We start from the raw sequence: 14,368 nt of genomic DNA on the forward strand, positions 1-14,368 counted from the left end.
ATTATTTAATGATTACGGCAAAATTATTGATCTCAAAATTAAAATTATACGATCATTAGAAAATCCTATTGTTAATTGAACAGACACACACATGACCACATAATAAATTGTATCCTGTAAAGCCGAAATCGAAGATTTATAGGGGATTAGGGGATTTTTATTTGTATTTTAGTACTTGACATATTTGATCTAAGTTCATAGTCATTATTACTGCCATTGTCACGTTATCGTTGAAACGTCGACAAGAGCGACCACCGATACCATAATATATTTTTTATCGCCGTATAGAATGTGTACCACAAGAACGCGAAAAAAATCGCCTTTTCCTAGTGAGTCGGGACGTTTTTGGAAACATTTCGTGTCCATTGTCACGCGACGGTGTTATAATGTCATGTCGACGAGTGTACGGGTTTGTCATTTGTGAAACCCATCGACACGGGCAAACGCTCGTATCCCCCGTCCACCCTCACCCTTAACACGCGTCTTTTAAGCTCGAGCGAACCAACAGGTGTTGGGTTGGTGGGAGTGGTACAGCCTACTGCTGCAGCCGTACAGGTGCAGTGATGCCGTTGTTTCCATGGGAACCGTGTTCCCGCCGCGCTTTCCCGCCCGTAATCATTACTCACTGGTTGTGTATTATGGAGTGTATATTATACCGTGTTAACGCGGCGCCCGGCACGTCCCGAACAGGCTCTAACGATCTACCGAGTGGCGGCGGCAGCAGCGGCGGCGACGACATTCTCTTGCGCTCGCGGCTCAGTCTTCTGTCCAGACAGTTCAGTGTCGTGAGCGCGATGTGTGCGGATGGCTCGTCGCTCGTTGCCGATCGCACGGGTAGTGCATCAATTGTTGTTGTTTTATCGCGCGCGGCATAGATCGTCGTCGATACAAAAAAAAAAAAAAAAACAAACCGTAAATCGATATCCGGCCATCGTCTGCGATCGTTTTAATAATACGTATAAAACCGTGTGCGCCATCATTGTGGTTCCGAGAGCCGTCTTCGAACTGGCTCGTAGGTAGATACTATAGTATTATGATGATTAAATGATATGTGGGTATGTACCCGGCATTGCTACAAAATATAATATAAGCTGTAAATCGGTACCCAGGTACAGGAAACCGCGTGCTACGGCAAACAGTTTTGTTTGACAATACATAATATACATCTGTTGTCTCAAAAAGTTTTAAGTTTCCGAGCAGACAGCGGTTATGAAGAGACCTATTTTTCTATTAACACGTTAATCATTATTCATTACACATTCAATTTCAACTGCAATTCATTAAATTATATTAAGATAGTAAAAACAAAGATAAATTTATTATCAATATGATAAAACCACGAGAAAAACGTACGGTAGATTTGAATAGCGGTTGATGTTGACTATTAGGAGAATTTTATTTTAAATTTAACATGATTTTTATGCAGATCATAGGTTTTAAAATGATTTATACATATATCTTATAGAAAATAGAATTCATTATTAACAGGAACATTTTTTCTACTCTAGTATATTTTTTTATTTAAAAAATAACCACTGACCTATACTTCAGGCCTGCGAATTCGATCAGGTATACCAGTTGATTGCTTGTATACTGTCGGTAAAAAAGTTTTCAATAAAGTATTATATGATTATTACAGATTTACTTATAGGATTATACTATTTATACCTATTGAGTATTGGCTATTGCCTATTACTGGTCATTTTTTTTTTTTGTAAATACTTTTACGGAGACAGGTTGCTTTTTGCATTACTACTTTTAGCTATTACTGATCTAATGGTTTATATATATATTTAAAAATGAGTTAGATAGAGCAGATTGTTTTTTCTTGCACATATAAATTTCAACATTTTTAAATTGTGTTTGAGATCGCCATAGTGTAAAGTAAATGCTAAATATTATGTGTAGCTTATGAAAATAAAAATAAGATAAAATTAAATTTATGAAAAAAAATGCAAAATTTTTGGATCAATAAATTTATTGAAAATGCGTTATTACTTATTACGGTAGAGTATATTATACGTATAATAAAAAGCAAAGAATACAATTTAAGATTTATTTTTAAAAATTTCTTTTGTAGATAAATACCTACCTACTTATTGCAGATGCGTATTTTTTTTATAAATATTATACGTTTTCAATTCATGTATTTTTCAAATATCAATATTTGTGATACCTATTCACTGACATTCCCTTTAGTTTTATTCAAACGAGAGGGTAACGTACGTTGTGTAAAATTTCTCCAAAATACAAAAATACATTAATAATTAATTAATATTTATCTAAAATATTCGTTCAAATAAATTATGCTCATTTACTCAAACGTAGGTATTACATATTTCATATTTTATAAATTCGTCCATAATTTAAGCCGCATATTTTTATGAGCGATGTGCTTGTTTTTTGGTTTAATTGTCTATAATATGTCTACAACTCTTACTATATAAGTAATATATACTATATTATAATATATATATATATTGTTCTACTTGAGTACTTAACAAAATGAACATATTATAATAGTGCAACTCTACCTGCCTGCATATTTTCATTCTATATATACTAAATGTCTATTTAGTAATATCATAATAATTGTAATAGTTATGTGTCGATCGTCGGCACGGACTATATGTTCAGCTACCGCTTACTAATCATTCCAATCATAATATTATTATATATATTATAGCATAATGCTTTAGATTAGAATTTGTAGTAGGTATTTAATCATAATAATATTATTGTTATTTTACATTTTTTGTTCACTATTTAAGGTCAACTATTTAAAAACACACGTTTAGCTGGTGAATTTTTCTGAATAATTTCGGAAGTGTCAATCTTGGTGTATGTGAGTGGTATACGTTTAGACATCTTTATAATCATATTTCTTTTTTAACTATGATTCATTATTATAATTATAAGACTTCATTAATACAGTAATACTTAATAGTTATTGATAAATATTTCTTGCTATATATTCGACGAGTATAGGAGGTACACGTACAAAAAATAATTGTCAATTTATTAGCAATGGTTATTTCTACTTATTCAACCGATTTTATTAATTGTTTCGGTAATAATTATATATAGGTTAGGTACCTATAGTTAAATAAAATAAAATTGATTATTTTAGGTGAATCAAAAGAAATACCGCTTATGATGTTTTATAACAATCAAATAAATAATCGTTTTGTTTTATAGAGAAATGTAAAATTAATTTTCAAAAATTTTCAAAAAAAAAAAAAAAACAGTAAGAAGAAGATACAGCAGGGTTAGGTTGTAATATTTATTTTTGAACTAAATATTAAAGTGTAATGTATTTAGTTTTTAAACTAAAATAAAGTTATGGAGAGGCATCTTTAATACTTTTTATTTATGTATTTATATTTTCAGAAATTAGGAAAAAAGAATTAATGGTTGGAAGACATGCATTTGTAGTATTATAAGATCTTTACTACTTATTGTTCGATTTTGTTAATCAAGTTTTCAATTTGTTGTGTGATAATTTTAAAATGATTGACTGGTAAATATAATTTATTTGATTTTTATTAATTAATATAAGTTTAATATTTTAAGATGATTACATAAATGTTGCATATTTTATGAATTTTAAATAAAAAATATTTAATGTTTAATACAAATTTTGATTTTTAACAGGATATTAAACTATTTTGAGTCTAAAATAATTAAGGGATCAGCCAGATAAATTTATTATGTTTTCTAAGTATTTTATAAAATACTAAATTTATAATTTGCTATTAATGTTATTTAAATTGTTTCATAAAAAGTTAATAATAAATAAAAAATTCTCACATCTTTAAAAGCTTTATATTGTTTTGCAAGTATTTTTATGCATTATACATAGATAGCTAATAAATATTTTTGATTTATATTATTCGTAAATTTATGTAATTATGTGTTTAATATTATACTTGTTTATTTATATTTAGTTTTATTCTTCAATAATTTGGGTCTTAATAATAATTATTAATATTATAAAGTTAGATAGACATGATATGTAATATAAATAGTTATTTTTTTTATTAAAACAAACAATTGTGATTATGATTTATGGAAATTGAGTTGTTAGTACTATATTTTAATTGACTAATTAACTTTTCTGAAGTATTGGGTTTGATTCTCAATTTATCATTTTTCTCATAGTTTAATTTTATACCAAATTAAAATTATTTTCTTATGTTCATACTAATATGCTTTAGAGTTTATCTTTAATGACATTATTGCATATGTTGATGCAATTAGTATAATTATAAATAATTGTATATAATTGTTCATAAGTTATATTTTGATACTATAGTTTTATATTGGTTAAAAAATGAAATTTTTATAATTTTAACTTTTGGATATAATATGATTGAATTTTAGTTATTATTACCTACTAAAAATGAATTATTATTTAAATTTAATATTTTTTATCAAAATTTGTATTTATTTTTTCATATATATATATTTACATTATTTTAAAAATTATTTTAGGTATGTGAAATTATTAGTAAATCATCCACGTAAAGTAATAATAACTGTGGTGTTATTATGCAGTAGTACCATTCTTATACCCTATTTTATTGGACGCTTACCAGAGTTTTCACATCCTGAACTTGTAAGTATTTAAAATTTTTGTACTGATTTAATTTATTTATGATTTATAGTTAAAATTTTGATTATATTAAATTCATTAAAAATATCATTTATAAAAATACATAAATAATAGACTTTATTTATGTATATAGATATTGTAAACTGCCACGGCATTTTTTAATACTTATGTTTCTAAGTGTATTACTTGTTGACTGTGGTACATAGTTGAAACATTATTGTGCTACATATACAATTTAAGGTACACTTTAATCATTGATATTAATAACAGTGTGCACCATAATGCATACATGAAAATGTGATTTTCTTATAAAAGATATTTGTAGTATCCTCTTAATAATGTTTTAGTAAAAATGGTAAAACAAATTTATAATTTTTTAATATTTATTTAATATTTTTGATACATGTAAAAAAAATAATTTACACAGTAAATTATTACATTCAAAAACTGAAATCATAAATTAAAAAGTTTATTTTTTGATTATTTTGGTTTAGCATGATGGATAAACATTATAATGAATGGTATGCATTTTCTGGCAGTACTACATTGCACTGTATGGTACATGTGATAATTAACTTATTTAATTTAATAAAATGTTCCCAGTGGGATTGTTTTATAGAATAGTTTGTAGTTTAATAATTATATTTAAAGTGAGGCAGTGGCGTATTTACAAACTTATTTCTGGGGGGAGTGATACAATTAATATAAAAGTCAAATAAGTTTATTTTTTCAGTAAAATTAAGTTGCTTTAGTTTTTATTAATATTGTAATATAAATAATATGTAGAATTTATTATATAAAATCATATATACATACATACATACATACATATCACTGTATTAATTATATTATATAAAATTAAATTTAAATAATGCTTTATTTTTTAACAGGGTTTTGAGACACGTGGTACTGAAATTGGTAATCGTCAAGTTACTTGGGACAATTTAATTAAAGCATTGGAAAAAGGCACAGAGTTAATAGATGATATTACAAGAATACCAATTCATATATTACCAAAACATTATAAAGATATAGACTTCAGAAAAAATGATGTTGTAGTTAATTTTGTAAGTTATGTTTAATATTTTTTTTAGCTTATTTAGTATTTTTATTTATTTTTAATAACTTAAAATTTTACAAAAAATTATTATTTTTTTAGATAATTTAGTAAAAGTAAATTTTTAATTTCTAAACAATGGTAACATGTTCTTATTAATCAAAGATGTTTTATGAATGTTTAATTTTGTACTTTTAGTTTAGATAAAGAGGAGTAGTTAGGCGTTGAATATTAATATATTTATATTTAATAAGTATTTATACTACATTATTCAATTCCTCAAACGTTAGATGCTTGTTAATACATTTTTATTCATGTACATTATTTTTTAATTTTTTTTACATAGAAGAATTTGAATTCTGATGTGGATTCTATAAGTACAGATATAAAAAAATTCCTACCTCAAACGTCACCATTAGATGATGAAGTGTTTGAAGAAACTGAAATAATGACTCAACGAAACGATAAGAAAAGACGAAAGAGTAGATTAGATTTTTTTTGTTCTAGGCCAAGTTAGTAATATTAATAATATTTATTTAAAAATGTATTTAAACTTAAAATTAAATATTTAATGGTCTGTATTTTACTAGTTTATGGTTAGTAAGTTATTATTCTATATTAATAGGGCTCAGATTCTATAGTATTTGCTAATTATTTTAGGATAAAGATAAAATATCTATAAATCTAAATTTATATAGATAAAAGCTATACATTTTTTTGTGTTCATTAAGGATTACAAAATACAAATATATAATTTTAATATTTACGATGTAAATTTTATACATTTTATATTTTAGTATTATTTTTTCCATTATATATTAAAAAATTCGTTTGATTTTGTATTTATCATAAGTGGAAGAAAAAAAGTTACGTGAATATAAGATAATAAAAATATTTAAAAATATTTATTCTTTTCCAGATAATTTTGAATTTTGCATCTAATTAACAGTATTAGAAATAATTTTAGTTTTTTTTTTTAGAAATTTTTAAATCATCATATATTATGAATTACTTTTTAATTTTTTATTCAAAATAATACAATTTTTATAATGTTATAAATTTATAATTGCTTATATTAAAGAAATTTTTTTTTTTAAAGATTTTTTAGTTTATATATGCATATTTTAGTACTTTTTAGGGCTATAAATCTGAGTTTTGTACCTATATTATATTGTTGAAGAAGAGTAAGACAATTTTTGAAATGATATATTTTTAATTTTGAAAAACATTTTTTGGAGATCAGAAGTGTTTTAAAAATGTTATGTAGTTCCAACATGTTTGGAAAGTGGTCATGAGTCGTCTGTGAAAATATTGTGTTTCGACCATCAAATTATTAAGATACAATTATAAACATAGGAATAATGATAAATAAGTTATATTATGGAATTTTAATTTTGCTTGTGGAAAATTTTAAACTTGAAATATAGATGTTTTGCTGTAATTCTCAAAAGCATTTATAATAATAATAAAAAAAATATACACCTATAACTAGCAGAATACTGAAAAATATTAATTGCTAAATGGAAAAATAATTATATTAAATTACTAGATTATTAAAAATAGTTATCTAGTAGATATGGCTATGCAATTACAATTTTAATCTTATTATGATTATTTCTTTAATAACTTTATTAATTAACAAAGTTGTATTAAATTTTAATCTTAGTTCAATTTTGAAATGAATAACTTTAGGTCAGACCAACATTTAGGTATCAACATCTCAAATTCATAATTATTTAGTACATTAATGATTAAAATTTATATGATTTTGTAGCGTATGATCATGCTAGAGTGGTGTTCACATCTAGTGATGGTGGACATCTTTTTACATACCAAGCAATCAAGGATATGTGTCTTATACAGGAGCATTTAGAAAACTTAGTAGCATATAAAGATGTCTGTGATGTACAAGATCATGAGTGTTGCCCACCGTGGTCTTTGGTTAACTACATTACATTGTTAAGAAAACATAAGTCTTGTTCAGAAATTACAGTAATTTAAATAAAAACTATTTGTTTTTAAACTTGAAATACTTATATTATGTATTATTATTTAGCCTAGAGATATTAATGCAACAATGACAATACTTGAAGGTTGTACTCACTTTTATCATGATAATAAGTTGTTTGAATGGCAAACAGATCATCCAACAATACCACGTCAATGTGTCCAATTTAGTGGTGTTTATAATTTAATGCATTATCACTTGGATGTAAATTTTATGCCACCACATGTAAATCAATTTTATTGTTGTTATATATCTACATATTATATTTTTTTAATTATTTTATTTAAATAATTTTAGGCTCCAACTAATATTTTAACAAGTTCAATGATGTTTTTACCATTTGGAAAAGGATCAATTGTTCATGTTTATGAAGCAATGAAAGATGCTAATTTATCAACACCATTAGTTAGCATTTCAGCAATTGATTTTGGTAAGAAATATATCTTATAATAACTTTAATGATAAATGTGTTTAAGATTTATATTATTATAATTATGTATATTATCATTTTTAGGTATTAAAGAAAAGTTATTTGACCTTGAGCTTGTTAGGGATATATATCTAATTTTCCTGAGTACCTTTTTCATTATGTTATGCGTATTATTTTATACTTGGTCAATAATAATTACAATTGTGACCTTATTGAATATATTATTTTCTCTATCTGTTTCCTATTTTATTTATACATTTGTGTTTCAAATACATTTTTTTCCATTCATGAATGTCCTTGCAATAATTGTACTAATTGGAGTCAGTGCAGATTCATCATTTATTATGTGTGACGTGTGGAAAGTAATCAAGATCAATGACCAAGCTGGTACTTTGGTTGATGTAATTTCTAAGACATTGAAACATTCATTACTTTCTATATCATTATCCACAACAACGACATTCTGTGCTTTTGCATCATCATTTCTCAGTGCTATTAATGGAATTAGTTGTTTTAGGTATGTTTATTAAAATTATATTTATCACAATATTTTATTATTCTAATTACTATTATTATTTTTTTTTTAAATTAGTATTTTTTCAGCTATGGCAGTTTTTGTAAATTTGTTAATAACTGTAAGTTTATTGCCATCCTGTATTGTACTTTTAAGCTCAAAGCACAGGCATAATATTGTGTTATTTGAAGTTGGATCAGTTAATAAATTACTTTCAATGGAGCAAATGTTACGCGAAATTCAAACTTCTTTTAATGCGTGGTTATTGAAAATTGTATTTCGTTTTCGATGGGTGTGGATAATATTTTTTTTTATTTTGGGTGTTTTGAGTATAACTATAATATGGATATGGCCAGGGATGAAATTACCAGAATCTGTGGAATTTCAGTTGTTTCGAGAGTCTCATCCATTCGAACAATATGATTTGGTATATAAAAACCAATTTTGGTTTGAAAGAATTTTAAGGGTATGTCTCTATCATATAACAATTATTATTAATTAAAATGTGAATATTCTTATAATTTAATTTAATTTTAATATTATAGATTGATAATAATCCAGAAAATCGTGTTCCTCTACGTTTTATCTGGGGTTTGTTTCCCAATGATACGGGTAGTCATTTGGACCCAGAAGATCACGGAAACTTAGTGTATGATCCAAACTTTGATATAGCACATCCAAAATCACAAAGTTGGCTATTGCAGTTTTGTGCAAATTTACGTTTACAGCCCTTCTATCGAGCTGTTGGTGGACCACAATTGACAAATTGTTTTATGGAAACTTTTGTGAAGTGGATGGGCCATGCTTGTGTAAATAATCTTGAAAAAGATCGATGGCCATGTTGTAATTCTTTTGAGTTTCCATACCCAAGAAATATATTTCATTTCTGTATTATGAAAGCCATGTACATTGTATATAATACACCAATTTCCATATTTGTTCCTTCTGCAGCTGGACCTAAGTTTTCAAATCCATTATTTCATTCAGAAAACCAAACACTCTTGCCAATTATAAAAGCTGTTGTTGTAGAGTTTGAAAGTAATTTTATTTTTACTACATCTTATACCGATATGGAACTCTTTTATAAACAAGTAATTATATTTTGAATTTATTTAATTATTTACTAACAATGAAAATGTTTATTATGTAATGAATTGTTTATAATTTAGGTTGAATCATGGTCATCTAAAATGATGGAAACTGCTCCGCCTGGCCTAAGAAATGGTTGGTTTTACAGTCATCTTGGTTTCTATGATCTTCAAAAGACATTAATTGAAGACACTATAATATCAGCTTTTATTGCAATTTTTCTTGCTTTTATCATAATGTTCGTTGTAACTACAAGTATTTCATTAACTGTAATTACAGTGCTCTCCATATTTTTTATCATATGCACTACAATTGCTGTGTTGGTTTTGATGGGCTGGCATCTGAATGTTTTGGAATCAATTGCTACTTCTGTAGCTATTGGTTTATCTGTAGATTTTAGCCTGCATTATACTATTGAGTATCAGTTGGCTTGTGAAGATTCTCCTAGAGCGACAGCTATTTCAAAAGCATTGTCCTTAATGGCTTGCCCATCATTGATGGGTGCAATAACAACTGGTGCTAGTGGAGCATTCATGTTACCTTCGGATGTTTTACCGTATGCTCAACTAGGCATATTTTTGATCATCATAATGTTTATTAGTTGGTTCTACTCAACTTTTTTTTTAGTATCACTTTTATCAGTATTTGGTTCAGATTATAATCATGGTCCATATCCATATCGTTGTTGTAGGAAATTACGAAACATCAATGTGAACGAAAGACATAAAAGTCGTATAAGACAAGCTTCTCCATTTTCTAATGTCGCTTCAGAATCAACTGTATCATGTATAAGCACTGCTATTGTTAATCAATCTACAGCTCAAGAGTTAGACACTTTAACTGTTCTCCCAGTCAAATGTCAACCTTCTAATTCAAAATCTGTTACTTCATGTTTATATTTGAATATTGATGATAATGATGCGGTTAAAAAAAATGAAACTAATGCTATACACATTTAAGAATACCTTTAGTTAAATATTTTTGTTTGAACACGGAAAATACCTACAGAATTTTATTATTTATTGGATATTTATTATTAATAAACTTTTATTATCCCATCATTTCCATGAAATACTATAGTATGTACTGTGTTCCTACCATAGCTGGCAGATATAGGGATTGTTTACTGATTGTCATACTTAAATTGGCAAGGTTATACTCATTAGATGAATACTTACTAGCTTCCCTTAGCTTTGAAGGATTTCTATGGTGATTTATTCAGCCTTATAGGCTTGGAGGCCACTATAGAGCTTAAGTTTAATGACCCAAGTTAGTTGGCGCTAGGAACTACCATTGTGATACCTCAAATTTTATACTTTAATAACAATTTGAGGGATAATTGTACGTGCTTATCAACGCATAAATACATAAGTACTAATGCCTGTTGTACATAATATTAAAATATGGTTTTTTTTTATGGAGTTTGAAAACATAACTATTATTTTAAATGAAAAACAAATTAATAATTATAACTATTTATAACTATAGTATATGTTTAAATTTATACTTAATTATTAAAACTGCTTGTGCTCAATTATATGTTTATTAGTTAATATTAAGTATACATTTTATTTATATGAGTAGACAATTAAAATTATTTATGATTATAAAATATTTACTTTGTTAATATTAGTTTTGAATTTTGATCTCTTTTGTTTATAAAGTTATTATGTTTTTATTATTTTAGGAAATTTTTTGAGTTTAATTAATTAATGCCATTCATAAAATGCTATTTTTTATTATATTATAGTTTAACAATCTAATAGTTATCATATTCAAGTATAAGTTACATGTATATTAAATTATATTTACATTTTTTAACTTTAAAAATAGTATACCTATGTATAGAGTTATATGTTTATTAGTTTATTGTAAAAAAAAAGAAAAAAGATATTCCAAAATATATTATAAATAAGTATATTTGACTAAAAAGAAAAAAGGGAATTAATTGTATTAATTAAAAATTATTTTATGGCTTCTAATAATATAAATTAATTTTTAGTCTTAAGACTTAAATATCTTTACAATTTTTATGATTATATTTATATAAATTAAAATTATATCGAATTAAGAAGTAATTAAGAAGTGAGATACAGAAATTCAATTTAAGTAAACAACATAATTATTAATTTATTTTTGATGGATAAAATTATTCTAATTGTTATTAAGGAGAATGTTAGTGTTATTTATGTTTTTTCTCTGATTCACGCACAACATCTTAAATTTGCATTCTATCCTTTAGCAAAATAATATTATTGACTTTAGTATTAGAGTAAGGAATAAATCTATCGTAAAATTTAAAGTTAAGAATTTAATCTATGTTTCTACTTCTGTCGTTGGATTTTATTTTAAGATATTTAAATTTTTAAAGAAGTTTTGTGTAAGAATGTGTAAAATATCACAATTTAAAAATGCTCATATTGTCTCTATACTGTGGTTTCACTGGTTTCAGTAATAAACATGTGAAATTATTTTATAATTTTACGTTGGTGCGTTTTATTCATATTAAAATAATGATTCAACATCTTGCTTTAAAATTGAAACCTCATAAAATTTTAATTTAAAAATCACAGTTCGTGTTCTTTATTTCAAGTTTGATAATAAGTCAATTCACTCTAATACTAAAGCTAACCATACGTGTAAGATTCAGTTGAATGCAATTTTTTTTTATGTTGTGCACTGGTCATAGTTTGTCAAGAGAAAACAAATAGGGCGCTGACATCCCTTTAATTGAAATGATTTACAATAGTGATGGTGTGAAATATTGTTCACTGTAACGTACAAAAAAAAAAAAACACTTACTTAACGAGTCTTTAATACCCATAATTTTTGCATAGTCTACGCGACTACGCTATGATTTATAGTGATGGTTTTCGATTCCTTATTTCAAGCACTCGCAAGCACAACAATTAATTTAACAATCTACTAATCATACCAGCACTTAATTCAACAATTTAATATTGCTCATTTGCATTATGGTTGTGTTTAATAAATTGTTAACAGTATAATTATGAATGTTGGTCGATTTTATTAATTGTTTAAAGTAGGTACCTATTTATTTAACATCGCTATAACTACATAACTTATATATGTAATATATATGTATATTTATCTATATTAAATACATGGAATTGATTTGTAATGAATATTCTGTTGTGATAGGATATTGTTTGGAATTTAGTACAAAATAAATTTAATGCTAAAATGGAAGTAAATTTGATTGCAATTTTTATGTTTGTAATGCACCTATCACTTATTAGTTATTACTACTATATAGGTATCTATTATCGATTTATGTATATTGTATAGTTTCTATATAGATACTTAATTAAAATTATGTAATAATTAAAGTTGACTATATACATCCAACCCAAAATTAATGTTTGCATAATTATTAATTAATATGTTCAAATGTTGTCGTACCAACTCTAGTGTATCTGTGTTTCGAGCCACGTATAATGTATACATGTTACACATTAAGTGGCATGGTGAACAACAATTTCAGAGACAATCGCTTCTGAGATTTTTTTAAGCAGGGGGTGGCTCCGGGGTGAGTGGTGGCATAGGCGTAACTAGACCTTAAAGTTAGGGGGGGCTTCAGCCCTAGAATTTTTATTATAAGTAAATTAAGTGGAAGGCTCTGCCCCCCATACCCTCCCAAACACCTTACATTCATTGATTATACATATAATATGAATGTAAATTAATATTTAATTATAAAACAAATAATAAACCAAGTGGTATTGAGGTTAAATATTTATATATTAACATATTATTAAGTATTATTTTAGATATAAAGAATTTAACGATTTTTAGTTTATTGACAACTTCTTAGTAGGGAGTATTTGTGTAGTAAAAATTACACAACATGATACGTCTTACACAGGATCATTACATACAATAATATAGTTTAAATTAATATTTTTCCAAGATATTAAATAAAAAAAAAATAAAACGATATTTTAAATTTAAGTTTAAAAATGTTACTAATATTGGCGGGAGTGTGGGACTAGGAATTACGACAGGGGGGCTAAAAATTATATTGGGGGGACTAAGCCCCCCCAAGTCCCCCCTAGTTACGCCTATGGGTGGTGGCCGTTGGGTCCCCTAGTTAAAAATGTGATACGATGTACTAAATAGGTAGGTAGTCAATAATGATCTGAAATAATATAATTAGTTGTATCACATTATAATGCATTTATGCATTAATAACTTACATTTAAAGCCAAAAGAGGCGTTGAGTTTGTTAACTAATGGTTAGTCAGTAATAATACTAATATACTTACTATTAACGCAAATTAAGTATGTTGAATTTTGTAAGAAAAGGGAAACACATGCGGATAAGATGTCCTCAATATTTTCCTTTAAAATTTCTTTCAATATTAATATTCAGAATTTTTTTTTGAAGCCTTCTTCCCCCTGTTACTTGCTGTAATAATAGTGGCGGGTGGGTATTTAGGGTATTTGTAACTCGCTTCTGGAAAATTTTTAATTTGCAACGCCACTGATTACAACCATCAGAACATGGAGTTTTAAGTTGGTTCTTTATTACATGACTGATACATGATAACGAGATTAATAAGAAGAAAAAGTTTTTGGACAGTTTTCGCTACGTTAGTACGGACATTTGAAACGAAAATATCCCTCGATTTGCT

General features: G+C 26.2%; 1 protein-coding gene across 5 annotated transcripts; it reads left to right on the forward strand.

Annotated features, from left to right (window-relative positions):
• Positions 1-749: 749 nt before the first annotated feature.
• LOC112592095 (protein dispatched) lies at positions 750-11,141 on the forward strand. 5 transcript variants are annotated; one of them, XM_025336104.1, is made up of 12 exons: positions 750-1,016; positions 3,391-3,520; positions 4,495-4,618; positions 5,506-5,682; positions 6,022-6,184; positions 7,447-7,664; positions 7,729-7,905; positions 7,978-8,110; positions 8,195-8,627; positions 8,703-9,090; positions 9,170-9,715; positions 9,794-11,141. In XM_025336104.1, the coding sequence occupies exons 2-12, from the start codon at positions 3,510-3,512 to the stop codon at positions 10,670-10,672; spliced, it is 3,249 nt and encodes a 1,082-aa protein (XP_025191889.1). In that variant the 5' UTR covers positions 750-1,016; positions 3,391-3,509; the 3' UTR covers positions 10,673-11,141. The 5 variants fall into 5 exon arrangements, with proteins under 5 accessions (XP_025191889.1, XP_025191882.1, XP_025191864.1 ...); XM_025336097.1 differs by having other exon boundaries at positions 750-1,055; positions 6,019-6,184; positions 9,794-10,672; XM_025336079.1 differs by having other exon boundaries at positions 6,019-6,184; positions 9,794-10,672.
• The last annotated feature ends 3,227 nt before the right edge of the window (positions 11,142-14,368 follow it).

This window comes from Melanaphis sacchari, unplaced genomic scaffold, assembly GCF_002803265.2.
Source record: "Melanaphis sacchari strain LSU unplaced genomic scaffold, SCAv2.0 Contig0_pilon_pilon, whole genome shotgun sequence".
Taxonomy (NCBI): Eukaryota; Metazoa; Arthropoda; class Insecta; order Hemiptera; family Aphididae; genus Melanaphis; species Melanaphis sacchari.

Bases quoted from the DNA above. Each gene is read 5' to 3' on its own strand.
- LOC112592095 (XM_025336097.1), top strand. The intron at 5,683-6,018 runs GTAAGTTATGTT...TTTTTTACATAG, and splicing joins ATGATGTTGTAGTTAATTTT to AAGAATTTGAATTCTGATGT. The intron at 8,111-8,194 runs GTAAGAAATATA...TATCATTTTTAG, and splicing joins CATTTCAGCAATTGATTTTG to GTATTAAAGAAAAGTTATTT.